This window comes from Monomorium pharaonis, chromosome 4, assembly GCF_013373865.1.
Source record: "Monomorium pharaonis isolate MP-MQ-018 chromosome 4, ASM1337386v2, whole genome shotgun sequence".
Taxonomy (NCBI): domain Eukaryota; kingdom Metazoa; phylum Arthropoda; class Insecta; order Hymenoptera; family Formicidae; genus Monomorium; species Monomorium pharaonis.
In genome coordinates, this window is record NC_050470.1 from 24,908,913 (window position 1) to 24,925,518 (window position 16,606).

The 16,606-nt window shown below is 37.0% G+C and overlaps 1 protein-coding gene across 2 annotated transcripts; it reads left to right on the forward strand.

Annotated features, from left to right (window-relative positions):
* The first annotated feature begins 199 nt into the window (after window positions 1-199).
* On the forward strand, window positions 200-16,009 carry LOC105832338. 2 transcript variants are annotated; one of them, XM_012673182.3, is made up of 6 exons: window positions 200-1,462; window positions 6,551-7,882; window positions 10,257-10,526; window positions 14,490-14,678; window positions 15,011-15,146; window positions 15,603-15,987. In XM_012673182.3, exons 3-6 carry the CDS (start codon window positions 10,304-10,306, stop codon window positions 15,739-15,741), a joined length of 687 nt encoding a protein of 228 aa, XP_012528636.1. In that variant the 5' UTR covers window positions 200-1,462; window positions 6,551-7,882; window positions 10,257-10,303; the 3' UTR covers window positions 15,742-15,987. The 2 variants fall into 2 exon arrangements, with proteins under 2 accessions (XP_012528636.1, XP_036142325.1); XM_036286432.1 differs by lacking the exon at window positions 200-1,462 and adding an exon at window positions 3,303-3,658 and having other exon boundaries at window positions 15,603-16,009.
* The last annotated feature ends 597 nt before the right edge of the window (window positions 16,010-16,606 follow it).

A 16,606-nucleotide genomic window follows, 5' to 3' on the forward strand; every position in this document is an offset into this window, starting at 1 on the left:
TGTAAACTCACATATTTTACATCGTTGAAATTCAAAGTAAACATCAAACAGACCGCCATGTAGTTACCTAAAAATTGTGAGTCGAATGAAAAAAAAGTGGCTTCCGCAAAAAGTTTTACCCGATGCGAAGAGCCGAAAAGGTTTTCTCCCACACGAAGTGCATGAGTGAAAACAGTTAAAAATTCGTGGTCATCCCTGGGTCAACCGCTTAAAAAAAAGTAGAAATACCAGTGCGTTTCTCAGATCGCTGCGCGATAAAAAAAACCATCTGTCCGATAAAAGGGCGGCGAGCTCCCTTCTGGCTCGAGACGCGTCCGCACGCGTATATTCGTGTATACGTGGTTAAAAATTCGTGGCGGTCGTTCCCTTTTGTACAAAAGAATGGCAATATCATTGCATTCTCTCCTTGAGATGCCACACGAGAAGAAAAAGTAGCTTGTTACCGAGCCGGGAGACCCGGAAGAGCGTCACTCAGCTCGGAACACCCGCGTGTGCGAGAGCAAAAACGCGGTTAAAAATTCGTTGCGGTTGTCCCTGCGGTTTTTTTTGCAAAAAATAAAAAAAAACTTCCCAGGAATCGGGGAACCAAGAGAAGTTTTCTAAATGTGAACCGAACGAGGAGAACAGTTTCCTGAAAGTTGTGGGGTCAGAGGGAAAAAAATTGGTTTCAAGAAAACCTTCATCGGACGAAAGGACCGGAGAAAGACTTTCCATTTCAATATTATGACCACCTCGAATTTTTAACCATCTTAAATAACCTTTTTTGCTCATATATATTATCTCGAATTTTGTTCGTTCGAAAAAAAAGGGCTTTTGTTTTCCGGTTTCTTTTCTTCGTTCGAGGACTAAGAAAGACGTAAATACGCGAGTTTTAAAAATCAGTCAATGGGAAAAGGAATGCTGCTAATTAATTTCTTTAATTATTTATCTTGAACTTTGTTTCTTTGATAATCGATCGTTTAAGAAGAAACAGAGAGCGCTGGTCTTCTTTCTCTTTTTTCCTCTATAATTTGCTCCCACGACGATCGTTCTTTGGAACGCGGCAGGATCGGTAAGCGGCAGGGGGTCGTCGATCGGAAGGTGGTGCCACCTGCAGCACCTGTCCGCGCCAGGTGAGAATAAAGAGAAGGAGCCGCAGTAGCCTGAAATTCAGTTGGGTCGACGCCGTGGGACACGTGTGTTACGTTATCTATACGTATTCCGGTCGCCGCGGGGAGATTACGTTGAACTCGGCCGGTTCGGCGTCGAGGAGGAGCTCACCGTGTGCGCAAATCGAGGAATCCCGCGAGGACAGCACGAGGAAGGTCGGCAAGGGCCGCCGTTTAGTCCGGGACCTTCAAGTTTCAAGAGGGAAAGAGGAGGAGAAGGAGTGAGAGACGCGGCAAACCGAGGGACGTCGTACACCACACAGCCATCGCGGAGCAGCGAAACTGGACGCAAACGGGATGCCGAAGCAATGCAGGTAAAATTCCTCTTTACGTTGCCCTTGCTGCTCGCGGAAATGCCCGCGCCTCGCGCGAATCCCTTTTCAATGCGACCCGGCTTTGTTTCGTCGGCTTTGCGCGTCGCACCTGCGCCGAAACGAGGTCCTTTTGCCCGACGGATCGGCGACGCTCGCCGTAAAATAACGCGAGGAAAAAGCCGCTTTGTCTTTGATTAACGGGAAGGCGAAACTAATAGCTTGCGTTTCGTAAATCTTTTCCGATTCTTCGACTCGTTTGCATTCCACAGAATTGAGTTGTGAAATTTAATCGACGATTTATACTTGCCTACTTTTTTTTTATCGTTCATAATTGTTGATTGATTTATTTTTAATTGCTATTTCTCTCTTTTTCTCTAAAATATTTTAATATATATTATAGAGTTAAATAAAAGTGATATATAATTCACATGCAAAATGTAAATTAACCCACACAGCAAAATATATCTATCTGAAATATAATTTGCAATCAATAAGATAACTTATTTAATATATCTTATGACAAACTTCAGACTATCTTAAATATAAGAATTAAAAATAAAATTAAACATAAAAATTAAATATCACATTTGAGATAAAATTATCATGACTTTTTGGTATCTTAAAGATATCTCAGAAATATTTTTCTCAGAGATATCTTGACAATGCTATGCAACAGATATTCTGACACATTGATATCTTCAAGATATTTCTGTGATATATTTTGTTGTGTGGGAAATTTCTTATCTAACAAAAATTTAAATTACATTTGTCATCTAATTAGAGGTAAAATACACTTTTCAAGTGATACATTAGTTTAAAGAATTATTGTAGTCTTAGATTTAAACATTTTAATATTCTTATAGTCTCAATATCTTAAAGTTTATTAAGTAATTTGGTATTAAGTATAATTTGATATAACTTGAAGTATGAGTATCGTGTGTATAAGTTTATTTGTATACAACATTAATTGCTAAATGGGATAAACAGTAGAAAAATTGTGAATTAAATCTAAATTAATAATACGTCTCGCAAATGCTTTGAAAAATAATTGCTGAGATCTCACACTATTCTGCAATTTTTCTACAATAATAATATACCGATAAAAGAGTTGTTGTATCTGCATATTTACCTTCTACATCTTAGTTTCCCAATTCAGAGATATGTTGAAAAAGTGCTGTGACGCTTTCAAACTTTCTCGATTCTTTGCGTGGGCATTTTTAGTGATTGATCATTTGGAAAGTGTTCTTGCTACGAAATACACAGATGTAATTCAATTAAACATTTCAAACGTACGAACTTTTAATAATTGCGATCATACATGAAGCACAATTGTGCAAATAATGGATTCTTGTCAGATAACAAATTTAATTTAAATCATTTTTGTTAGATAACTAATTTAATTGGTTTTTAACTTGTTTAATGTACTGGAGGCGGTAAATGTCAAATTGGTTTATTGCGATTTCAAAGATATCGATTTTGCGCGCCGTTTCCGAATTTGTATTCATGTCGGTGGCCGTTGTTTCATCTTGATTTTAAAATAAAGGGAGGAATGCGTAATGATAATGAGCCGATCTGTGCGCGGGATCGGTGTGCTGCGGACAGTGTCATTAGTACACGACAATGAAGCTATGTCGGGCATTAAATTATTCATGGGATAGCTCTGTTGCATCGCGTCCGCGACGATCGGCGCGCATTCCGCTGCGTGACAAAAGTTTTGCATTTGAATGCGACCTGGCATTAACACACGGTGCGGTTTTGCAAAAATTGAAAGCCGCGCGGTGGTTCCACCCGGTAGAACCCCGGTCGGATCCGCTTTTTCTGGGTCAGAACAGATCGTCGGTCGATCTCGTGATGCACGCTTCGCCGGGAAGAATTCGCGAATTTCGAGCGACTTCGTAGATCCCCGAGGGATGAGGGACACCCATAGTCGGCACTGCGTGTCCTAGTTTCGCGCAGGATGTGCGCCGGGCCACGGTGCATCTTTCCGTCCGACATCCCGAGGGCAATATGTGCCGAGGGAGTTGCGTCACGCGAGGCACGCACATCGTGCGGCAAGAAAAATGCGCGAGCGGACCGATCGCCGAACCGGTTATAACGACGAGTCAACATCCAGCCGGTCGCGGACCGAGAAAGAAAATCATGTGGGGAATATCATGTGCTCGGAGATTGCGCCTTCGGTAGAAAAACGGAGCAGGCGTAAAGATAAAACAAATTTATTTGATAATTTCATTTTTTTTTTTTTACGAGGTTCATAAATTCCTCAGAGGTTCATGATCGTTTTAATATAATTACCGATAATAATTTAAAGTTATTGACTCCACACTTTTATATTTATTGGTTTGTTTGACGTTTAGAGTTGAAATTTTAATTTTGGCTTGCCATTTACTTCGATTCATTCTATTTTTAAATTTTCAATTTTAATTATCAATGTAACAGCCAATATGATAATATAAAATTATGTAAATACATATAGTAACAAAATGATCTAAATGAAGACAAAAAATTTAACAAACTGGTGAACAAAGATTGAAAACTTAGCATGTACCAAATATCAGTTCACAGAATGTATTTTTCGTACAATCGGATCGCTTAAACTTGATAGAACGCGGCGTCTCGGCGTCTCCGAGCGAGTGTCAGCCGGCGAAACTCACTCGTGACAGGTTTGATTTCGCGTGGAGACAATCGGGATCGCGCAGATTCCGATCCTGGAACTCTCTCTTTGTTTCCATCTCCCTCCTTCGGTCCCCGTCCGTTTCTACGTCTCCTGCTCCTAGGCGACGATGCCTCGCACAACGCGTATGTAGTCGCGACGTGACACGGTCTAACGGCATTCAACCCAACCTCGTCAACCCGTTGCCTCTCCGTGTATGCGTGCATTCCTGCGTCTTCCTCGCTCTTACATCCTCGCTCGTGTGATAACATTTCCGTCACGCGTGTGCGCGCACAATCGTTTGTCATATCGCGACGGGTCATGCGAATCCGACGCGGCGGCGCAGTCATGTCAAAACTCCTTTTATCTCACGGGCCACACAGAGCAATTTCGCACAATTTTATGCCGACGGTTATGCGTCCTCGACATTTACGCCGGCGGCGCGCCGGCATCCTGGAGCTGAATGTATCTCTGAATATTGTTTGCGAACGCTAAGAAACTCAACGACCCGCGATTATTTTCGCCAGTCGTTTGAAATCCAATTTGAAAATTTTCTAAAACAATTTGTAAAGTTGTTAAATAAGTAAAATGCTAAGGCGTAATGATGTGTGAAAATTTTCTTTCTCTCTCTCTCTCTTGTTCTTTTCTATTTTACACACACACATTAAATCTATCGAAGAGAAATAATTCTCTTCGTTATGATATTCGCGTAATTCAATTATACCGCATCTTGTAGTCTGGTCAGCTACCTCTCGCATGTTCTGTGCAAATAAAAACTAAAAGCACAAAGGTCAATGAATTGCTTATCGATAACCGAACGAGCTAACAAAGCTATTCGTTCCCACACACATAGCATCGTTCATCCGAGATATTGTAATGCTAGAATTTTCTTCCCTTCTTTCGATCGAATATTTCTTACGACACAGCTAACGGAGATAGCTCGGATAGTAATAGGAAAATACTTGGTGTACATTTAAATCCGACTTTAATAATATGCAGTGGCGCGCATGCGATACATTACGTCGCGACAATTGCTGCTCCAGTTCCGTCAAGAATGTTACAGGACAGCATTATGCAGGAACACCGACTTAAACTCATTTTCCGCGGCATCGATAAATAAACTGAAACGATATAAGCGCACTTGACTTGATTGTTCGAAATGAAAATTTCGGGGCTAATAATTTTTTCTTTCCTTGTAATATCTCCCTTTCAACCTCAAAGTTTTATCTCGTAAACCGACTCTCGGAACGGGAGAGAAATTATTTTGAGCAGCTGCTATATACAAAAACTTAAATGCAAAGAACGTTTAATTATCTCTCTTCGAGTTTAAACCGACCGTCCCGGCCTCCCGGATCGTTTTTGGCGGACCGGTTCAACCTTGGTTGTGATATTTAACGATGAAAAAGATGTAAATGTAAATCTTAACGTACTAACGGCAAATAACAAAGTTTCTTGCGGCAGTAATGAAGCACACTTGGGAAATGTCGGATAGCAAGAAACGGTTATTATATCGCGCCTCTTAAATTTTATCGTACCGTTAGCGATTGTCCCGCCGTTGCCTGCTTATTACAGATCATTAGCAATTCGTTTCATTTTATTTTAACGTTGAGAGAATTTAAGTAGCATCGTACCTTGCAAAACCCCAGTGTGGGACTGGGTACGAGACCGGGGAAGATACGAAGCTCGGTATCTTCCCTGCTTTCTGCATCCCCAATGAAATTTCCTCATTCCATTTCGCGCGATCTTAAACGGAAGACAGCTCGGCAGATTTGTGTATTTTTACTCTAAAAATATACGCCAGCGTTCTCTGACTTTTCAATTCAAATTTAGGTCAATGCGAAATGAAACTCTATTTTCCCACCAGTCTCGTAGCTTCTATTTGTGCTGTTTGTCAATTTTGTTCCGAGAATTTTCATACAAAGGCGTTACTTTAGTAATGCTAAAACTTTGTTTCTTCCTGGTTCCATGTAAAACTTTGAGGTAGAAAGAGGGAATTCAAGAAAAAGGAATTATTTAAATTCTAAATATGCTTATTTAATAATTCTTACCTTTTAAACGTTTTTGTTCTTAAACTTTCCCTATTTTCGCGGAGTGGAACGTCTTGAAAGAAAGTACAAATCATGCTTGTGTTATCATTAAAATAATGTGCTCGTATAATGCATATGGATTTATTCACGATGTCGAGAGTAAAAAACGAGATACTTGACACTTTCGGTATTTTAAATTATAAGAAAATAATGTTTGAGATTAGAAAATAAATGCCGCATTGCTTTCTAAGAGCCTATTGTACTTCAATGCTCAACGAGGAGGATTTCTAACAGAAAAATACGTATTTCGCCTCCTGCATAAACTTTATTTATCGCTATTCTTTGCGTGTTTATTTTTTCAACACAACGAAACTTCGTTCAAATCGCCTAACGTACTGATTTCTCTTACAGTTGACACATCGCAAGATCTCACGTGGTAAAAAAACACGCGTCTTCAAGATACCATTAAGAAGTCCCGACATCAAAAGGTATTCGAGGTGGATTCTGAAGCGACGACGTTTCAGAATCCCTCCATCAGGACTCGCGCGCAATAGCATTTGATCGGAAACAAAGAAGCAAGAAGAAGGAAATTGCCGCGGTAATTTAAGCGACACACACATTGCACACCTCGCATTGAGAGAAACTTCGCCGTGCGACAAGTTCAAGCGGGGAATTCTCTTTCTCTAACTTCGCAAGCCGCAAAAGCCGTCGAAATATACGTAATAAAAGATTGCGGCGGTATCCAAGGGGGCCGAACGATTTTCCGCAATCCACCACCTGTGGCTTCTGATAACTCCTCTGATAAGGAGAGAAAGAGGAGCGCCGCGACACCGCCGCGGGGGCCTTCGAGATTAACGCTAAGCCCTCATTTTTAAGGAACCCTCTCTTTCTATTAACTCAGGTAGATGTACTCCGCAAGTTACGAAAGAATGTTTTAACCGCGCCGTATTTAAGAGAGAGAAAGAGAGAAAGAGACGATCGATTTCGCGAACTGGAGAGGAGAATGTTACAAGTCCGTAACTTAGAATACTTTTGGAAATTCGGAGTGAGAACAATGAGACGTTTGTTTTAATAAATAAGAATTGAAAGCGATTTTCTTCGGAGGTGAGATTATTTGCTCTCATTCCAAGATCGGTGGACAAAGGTCTGCTGGCGAACGTGGAACAGACGTTGCCGGAAGTAATCTCGGACAATCGCGTCATAGAGAGATCGTTGAAGAACGCACCGGTAGAAAGCGCGTTATTAGATCTCCGAGGAAGAGTCGGAAGCTTCTGTAGAAGATTGTGAAGAGATCTGTCGAACAGAGGTGGGATTGGCGACATCCCCTTCTCCCCCTTTTCTCGAGCACCGTGGAAGGTAATTCACGAAAAACGGCGAACCACTACGGGGTGCATTACGCGAACTCGTACGCGTGCAGCAACGGCGCACCGAGCGTGTACACCAGCACCGGCTGTTGCACGAACGTCAACGGTGGCGGCTTTAACGTTCACCAGCCGCAGCCCCACGAGGATTATCGGCCGATCTACTTTTACGTGGCGCAGCCCTACACGATCCCGTACACCTTCGCCAAGAGGCCGAAACCCGCCGCGTCGTCGTTGCTAAGGGCGGCAAAGCCGCGCGGCAACAATTGCCGCGTAAAGTTCACCAAGCGACTCGGGAACGCCGACTTCTCGCAGAAGGTCAAGCAGGGCGAGTTCTCGCGGAGTCTGAACCAGGTGCACTTCGCGGAGGGTCAGGGTCAAGGTAACTGCACGTCCTTTCAATTCACCGAGAGAAAAATTAGAGAGCTTACTTTCAAATTTGAATTCCATATTTCTAAGAAACAGTCTGCACATAATTTTCTACATATATATATATTTTTTTTTCAATCTTTATATTTTTAATATTTTAAAAACATCTGAGCGATTTTAAGATGAGCTTCTCAATTCGCTGTTTAATTTTTATTTGAAATATTGATTTAATTCAGCTAAATGGCGTATGAGACTTCCGATTTTAATTTAATTTAATAAAACTGGTTTTCCTGATAAAACTTAGTGACTGTGTGCATAGCATCGTATTTGACTTCATTATGACTTATCGGTTCAGTAACTTTTTTCTCTCAATGGTTCTCTGTTTAACTTTTATCGCATAATTGAATTATAATTGAGTATGTGCATATAAATTAAGTAGTGTGTAATGTAAGTATAATTACTAGCTGGAATTGATAATCTAATAGAAATTATCTTGTCATATCTTTTGAGCGACCTATATATTTTTTCTTTCTCAGATCTGAAAATTGTTTTATAATTTATTAATTAATTGTATCTCACGTTTCACCTTTGCAATATTATATTATCTCGCGAATAGACTTATTTTTCCAAGAGCTATACGAACTGTTGGAGCTTTGGATGCTTTGTTTTCAAGACGCTTTCATACCTACAGATTCTTCTTCTAGTAGGCCAGATAATTGTTGCGAAAGTGGCATAGTTTCTGTGTGGCATAATTTAAATAGCGACCGTCGTCAAGTAGATTGCCGATGCCCATGCGAAGAGCAGTCTCGTTCTCTGTCTCTTGCACGGAAACATGAGCGTGTCACATGCGTCTCCGGTCAGTTAAAGAATGAATAGAGAAAACACATTCTAGAGAGAAAGGAAACGAGCTGCGCTGGTGCACAGTGATACGAAAGTTGAAAAAATGTGGAAAAAACTCAGTTTTTCAATAAACACGATAAAATGTTCGCAATTCAAGTAATCCGCTTAATAATAATAAAATAATTGAATTTTTTTTAATACAGAGCAATTTGTAAGTTGAAGAAATTGATGCAATTGACGTGAGATACTCAGGATAAAATTAATTTTCCGTTTATATAAATTTGATTAAATAAATTGACTTAATGTCAATGAATTAATAGAGATGTATATATGAACTATATATATTCAAATATGAATCTTACCCGTTTCGATTTCATTTGGATTTTCATTTCGAAGATTATACAATATATTGACAAACTAATAAAATTAGATTTTTTATATTGATATTGCAACGTTAAATATGACATTACATCATATAATCAATTTTTTATAGTACAGAAATATTGTTATTATCTATATATTTAACCTAATAATAATGTTGTATTGATTAATGATGTTAACACGAAGGAATTCTTCTCAAGTACAGCAGAGCGCGGCAGTAGTACACGCTATTTCGTTTCGTTTACGCGAGGAGGATCGAAGTGTTCCGACGTAAAAATTTGTACTGTTATTCTGAGTACGGTAGCGGCTCTCATCGGTAGGTTCTCATGTACGCGGCGTAACGCGCGGATGATGTTAATAAGATGCAGCGAGGCGAGACTCTGCTCCATGCGAAGATCGCGAAGACGTTTGCTTTCCGCGCTACGTGCGGGATAAAGGATGAAAGGCATCTTCTTTTTACTTTGGCACGAATGTAGGGAGAAAAGACGTGCATTTCGCCTGAATTTTTTTAGAGAAACATTTTTACAAGTATCTGTTGGATGGTCATAATTTTGACATGTTTAACAAAGTGAGAAAATTTTCTCAACAGTTAGAAAAGAAGCATCAAGGCAACGGTATAATAATCGGGAGATATAAAGGAATTGAAAGCGAGGGATGAAGTCGAGTAACTTGCAATAGATAAAAAACATTTTATTCTTTATTCCAATTAAATATTAGCAAAGTTTTAACTTTAAAATATGTACTTGAAGATTCTTGTGAATTGTAATTGATTTATAATCTGAAATTACGTATAGAAACTGTAGCATAAAATTATTACTACCATGTTATCACAACGATATTCAATAACATGTAACGTTTTCAAATATGTCATATTTAACGTTGCAACATCAATATAAACAAATTTTGATTTGCAAATGTTTCTAAAACCTTACAATGTTTCGTGAAAAAATATGTTTCAAATAATCTTTCTGTATCGGTTAAACATACATGAAATTAACATTTCTAAATATTACTTTAATATTTCTTGCTTATTCAGACTATAATATGTATCAATAATTTTTGATAACAATAACAATATTTTTATTTGAAAGATGCTGAAAATATATTGAACTTTTTTATTATCCTCCTTTTTTGATATCTTTGTCATATTCTCTTTTACTCCACAGTGCTCGCGAGCTATCCAAAAGCTGGATCATCGTCTCGCGACCCGAGAATGACGTCGATGTTTCGAAGAGGCACGATCTTCGCGACCTTCTTTCTATCATTGCTAGGCGGTGGGCTCGTCTGCGCCGCCCTTGTGACGCAGCACTGGGTAGAGGCGCGACCGTGGAGAACGCCTAATCCTCAGGAGAGCGCTGGCAGAGTTCATTTCGGCTTGTTGCAGGGTAAAAAGGAGTTAAACGTCGCTTACGGATGGAGGACGTATCACGTGTCCGGTATGTTGGTACTTTCCGCCTTTCTCTTTGTGCAACGCCGATTGCGTTTTGCGCGTAATCACCCAATCTTTCTCTCTTGGTATGACACAGGATATCGTAACCTTGAGCGTGCATTCTGATTATTAATCGTGCGCGTTCTAATCGGAAAACTGATACGCCAGGAATTACCGTTAGCTAAGATTTTAAACTACATAGAGCTGCAATGCAAAATATCTACACACTCTCTTATATAATTATACAAGCAAATATTAGTTGCAAGTTTTTTGAGAAGGTAATATAAAATCAATTAATGAAAAGGAATGAAGGAAATTTGTTTTTTTTAATGACAAATATAAGAAAAGTAATAGGGATTTAATTTTTGTAAGAGGAGTAAAATACGTGAACAAAAACAACTATCGCTAAATTCTGATGTAAATTAGTGAAAATCTCACATTTATCTTGTGAAAAATATAAACGCATGTCGAAATGGGAAGACATATTTAAAAAATTCAGTTTTTAAAAAAATTTTTTTCCATTTCAAAAATCATTCAATCTGATACAATAAATTCCTACAATTTCTTTTAACACTCTTATTTTTCGCCGGAATTATATATTTCATCGGGATTATATACCCGTGATAATTTTAAAATAAATGTTATAGTAACGAGACTCGAGTATTGTGCGATCGTGCTGAATACTTTTCAAACGAACTACGCTATTCGAGTGACTCGCATGTGATGAATTATGATCGCGCAGAGATATTTGCAAGAGAAAGACTGGATGATAGAACATACGTATGAGGCAGGACAATAAATCTATGAATCGAGTGCATTAGAATTCTATTTAGCGTTCGCTGATGCTTGTAGTTGATCGTGGACGTATGATGTGCATGTGTGTGCAATGGATGATTGATTTGGAAATCATTAAATTCATTTCATTGATTTCGCGTATCGATCAAAACGATTGCCAATCGTCAATGGATCGCTGAATCCTTTGTGGATACTCAGAACGCTCATCAATAACTTCCGTAAAAAAAAAGTGCAAAATTCACGATGCATTAATGAAGTCTTAATAATTTTTATTGATGCAAATTGTATTGATACATATTACGTATTATACATATTACGTTTTATTAATTGTAATATAGCAAGGAAAGCAATATGTACATTGGCTTTGAAATATCAAGCTTTTTGATTGAGATTTGTTTTGTAGTAAAATTTTTTTTTTCTGAACATATTTTTTAAAAATCGAAATTGTTATCGTACGAGAAGAAACTGTTATCATGCTATAACCAACATACAATAGCGGTTGAAGCACTCAACTGGAAACATCCGCTCCTCATGGCATCTTCGTATGGTGTCCTCGCAGATGGAGTTCACAAAGAGATCTTTCAAAAATATAAACACAATAGCAAACAAGAGAAAATATGTATAAATCTTTTCCCTTGGAATTATTTTCTTATATTTAATCGCGTTTTTTTAAAATCACATATCGCATTTTAGTAATGTTAAAGTTATTTTTACGTACTTATGTATATGCAAATTTTTGAAAGAAAATATGTAGAAATTGAAAAAGTGAAACAATGGGAGGTTCCAAAGAAATTTAATAATTTTGAAATCAGATAAATAAGACGATGTGTGTTTTTATTAAAAAATTTGAAATATTAAAACTGACAATTACAGTATCACTCTCTTTCTTTCCTTCTCTCTTTGTCTTTTTTCTTTTCCTTTTTAGTTTTACTAGTATCAAATTTTCACACACACATACACACACACACACACACACACACACACACATTATTCGATTTCCGGATTTTACGTTCATTAAATTTTTATACTATCTCAATATCAGGAAATCTGATCTGTCTCTAGCTATTTTCATATCCGCCGGGTGTACTTTTGCGAAGCGGCGGTGTATTGTGCCACGCGTGAAAAAGATAAATTCCTTATACACAAGGCATAATAATCGTGCCGATGAGCAAGCGACTTTTACGTAGCTATTACGCTGTACTTCCGGAGAAGAACAACAGAATCGCTGGCACGCGCTGTGAGAAACATTTCTCTTTCATTCAGGCGGGTAATGAGTCCGAAGGGATACCTACGTAAACATGCATTCTACAATTACTCTAACGAATATCTTTTTAATCATGATCTTTTTTGAGTAATTTAAAAAGGACATTTTTCTTCGAGAATGTCAAAAGACGTCACTTTTAATTACATTTTTCTATCACTTGTTATCACATTATTGCATCTTACGTAAGTTTCAAATTAAAATCCTATATATATATCCAAATAGTTTTTATAGTGCTTTGATCTTTTTATTCAGAGATAAAATCCGATTGATATTTAAGATTATTTGATTTAAAAAGATGCGACTGTTAATTTCTAATAAACTTTAAAAGGGAATAAAATAATTATGATAAAATTGTTTCATCAATTTTATTAATTTTACTTGCTAAGGAATGAGATGCTGTGCTTCCAGAACGTGGTGATATGGCCGGCGGTACTTTAAAGAGAAATTCGAGCATATAATTCGAGCGTAGCATATCTGAGAGCGAGCATATATACGCACGTTCGAATTTCTCTCAGTGTAAAACCACAGGCATATGCATGCTTGCATGTTATCATATATGTAACAAAAAACCGTCAAGTTACGAGACGTATGCGGGTAACAATAGACACGGAAACTAGTTTTAACATACAAAAATCAACGACCAAGCCTCGTGGTCTACTTTCACGTGCTCGCGCGTTGCTCGTATCATCGCTACTGATGCTGACCGTGGTAAGAGTATCGGATTCTGGTACGTGATCAATTTTATATGGCCCAGAAGAGAGGAGAAGGAAAGAGAGAGAAAGAGAGAGAGAGAGAGAGAGAGGACGAAGGAGCGGTCGATTCCACCTGATTGTGGTATTCGCAGCTTACATTGTGCCACAACATTTACTGTACAAGCGCATTTTCTAAAAGCATGCTCAGTATAAGAATGCATTACGCCATCATCATCAATCATTTTCAGCACGGAAACAAATTAAATTATTTGCACATTTATGAAGAAGCTGCTTTGACTTAAAATTTGATAAAATCAGTAAAAACGAAGTTAGAACCTTGAAATTGAAACTAATGGACTCTAATGCCGTTTTGCACGTAGCAGCTTTAATTTTGGTCATAGGGACGCTATGAATGAGATCGGACATAAAAATAAGAAATGCACCATATCGGATTGAAACGATAGGACTATCACGACCGCCGTCAGATACGTTTTTGAGTACCTGAGTACTTTAGCGGTAGATACATTTTCGAGGCGGATACTCGTGGAACTTGGCGGTCGCCTCCGGCGAATGCAATGATCCGTTATTCACGCCGTCGTGAGTTGAAATGTCTCGCGGAAACTTCGTCATATTCTGGAAGCGTAATGCGCGAAATATTCCTACTTATATTCGTTTTTTCACTCTCGAGCGTACATCACGCCCGAATATAAAATACGATAACAGCGGCTTTTAGTTTCCGCGGCGTGCAATACATCTGCATCAACGAAAGACGTCAAAAGAGTATAGCATTGCGGAGTATTGTAGATATTTTCGAGTATGACGTTACTGAAGATATATTTTGATATGTAAAGTTAATCGCTTGAGAACTGGCTTCGTTTCAATTTTCGGATATTATGCAACTATATTGCATAATCCAAGTCCTCGTTCCTGTGTTACATTTGGAGAAGCAATTCAAATTTATTTCAATGTATACGCGACTTACCGATAACATGTACTACGAAAATCGTAGAAATACTAAAAATAATATTAAAAACTATAATTACAAAAAGATATAATTGCAAATTGGGCAAATTGGTTAAATTTAAAGAAATCGTGATATCATAAATCGATTTTAACATTCAACGTTAACTAGAAGCTTAAAGATAGAATAATTACGATTGAAATCACATTTGTTATGCCATTATTCCGAATATTAAAATCTTGATTAATAATGTTTCAGTTCCTCAAATGATCCGGCAGGATCCATCGGTGATGTCTTGGGCACTTTGGATCGGTACTTTAACAACAACCTCGGCTGCTCTGCTAGCGGCTGCATTAGCTGCGCTTTTGGCAGTTTTAAATACGGCTACTTCACCAAGATCAAAAATTCTATCTATTCCTGGAGTATATTTTATAAATATGTTAACGCGTAAGTATTTTTTCAAAAACATTTATCAAAATTATGAAACATATTCTTTTTTAAGATTATTAAAACAAAGATTATTAAGACAAAGATCTCAGCTTTTAACATTGGATAATTTTTTTTTTAATTTGATTGTGTTTATTAAATAAAGCGTTAGATAATATTTTTTTACTATAATGTTGATTTAAATATAAAATTAAAAAAAAAACAAAAATTAAAACGTTATGAAGTTTATATAAAAAAATATGAAAAAATAATTTTAAATTTATTTCAAGTTCACATATAAACTATGTATCGTGTGCAGCATGAACTCTTTCTTATTCGTGACTTATTTTTAGTGTTAATGTGCTTAGCAAGCACTTGTACTTGGTTAGCGCAATATTATACGAGACTATACGTCAATGTGCTTCCAAAGGAGGACATCGATAATATGTGGACCAGCGAAGGTTCTGCTGAGCTTGGTTATTCATTTTGGTAAGATATATATTCTTTACGCTTTATGATAAGTTTCCATTTTAAATTAAGTATCTATTAAAACAATTTTTCAATGTTCTTATTTTTTTCCATTAATATGATTTTAATTTTTTCATAATACTTTTCCGACTTTTTCAATTTAATTGCGAGCTGTTTATTGTAATGGTGACAAGAAAGAATCGGATTTCTTATTAGATTTCTAATATTATTTTGCTTAAAGAAAACAATTTATAGAAGTGCTTCGGGTAAACTAATTAACTAATGCTTAATTAAAATTGTCGTAAATATCTACATTTTTGTCCAATAAAAAATTTTGTTAAACTAAAGTTTACTTTATACGTATTACTCATTTATATAATTTTTAAGTTAGTTTCGTATATTTATATTTAGTATTTTAAATTATAAAATTTAAAATAAGTTATCTTATCTATTTTCTTATCTATTTTTTTCATTTAGGCTCGTGGTTAGTGCCGGTGTTGTACATCTCATTAGTATAGCATTAGTTGGCTGGGGCTCAGGTAGAGAAAAGGATGATCGTCTGGAACCAATACCCGCACTTGAAGAGAAAACAGCCGCAGCGATAATGTTATACTAAAATATTATAATATTATTGCTGCAAGACTTCGACTGAATTACGTTAATGTGCGTAATATCAAGTTAATAGTGTCTATATCGAGATTAAACGAAAATTAACTGAGATTAATAGCAATGAAATTTTCGTTTATATTTGTGCCTTGCACAGTTCCTAGATCTGCCAGACGTTTGTAATCAGTTGCCTAGGTGTGTTTTGCAACCGATATCGTGCAATTTTATATCAAATTAAAATACAAAAATAAACTTAGCAAGTATATTTGAAGCGCATTAATAAAGAACAGTATTTATTTGTGACAGTATCTTGACGAATCAAGAGTTAAATAACTATGACGATATATACATAGCATTTACTGTATACATTTGGTCATATTTTATGTATTGGTATTATGAGCGGTCATCGCGTCGTTTTAGGTGTTTTCATTTATCAACGCCTCTATGTGCACAAAATGTATACATTGAATTACGTAGTCAAATATCTATGAATCCCATAGGTAATGTGCATGACTTTTTCGGTCTCCTCTATGCTACGTCTACGTTTATTTCATGCTATATCCGTAAATTTTACAATTATATGCATTCATATTTTAAATCTTTTATGCAAATGTGCATAATCGTGTTCTATAAATGTGCAATACCACATATACATGATATAAATTCAATTAATTTATTTGATAAAAATTCACTCACCGATTGCTGTCACTACTCCTGCTGCTGATGCTGCTGCTGCTACTGCTACATTCCTTTTCCAGTTTTGATTCTGAAAATGTGATAAATATTATTCCTAAACTCAAACACAAAAGCAGGTAAAGAAATGTATCACTTGAAATAATAATATATTTTAATACCGAGTCGCTCCATGGATGCCA

Coding starts and splice junctions, on each gene's coding strand:
- LOC105832338 (XM_012673182.3), top strand. CDS start 10,304: ATGACGTCGATGTTTCGAAGAGGCACGATCTTCGCGACCTTCTTTCTA. Junction 10,527..14,489: donor GAGGACGTATCACGTGTCCG/GTATGTTGGTAC, acceptor ATAATGTTTCAG/TTCCTCAAATGATCCGGCAG. Junction 15,147..15,602: donor GAGCTTGGTTATTCATTTTG/GTAAGATATATA, acceptor TTTTTCATTTAG/GCTCGTGGTTAGTGCCGGTG.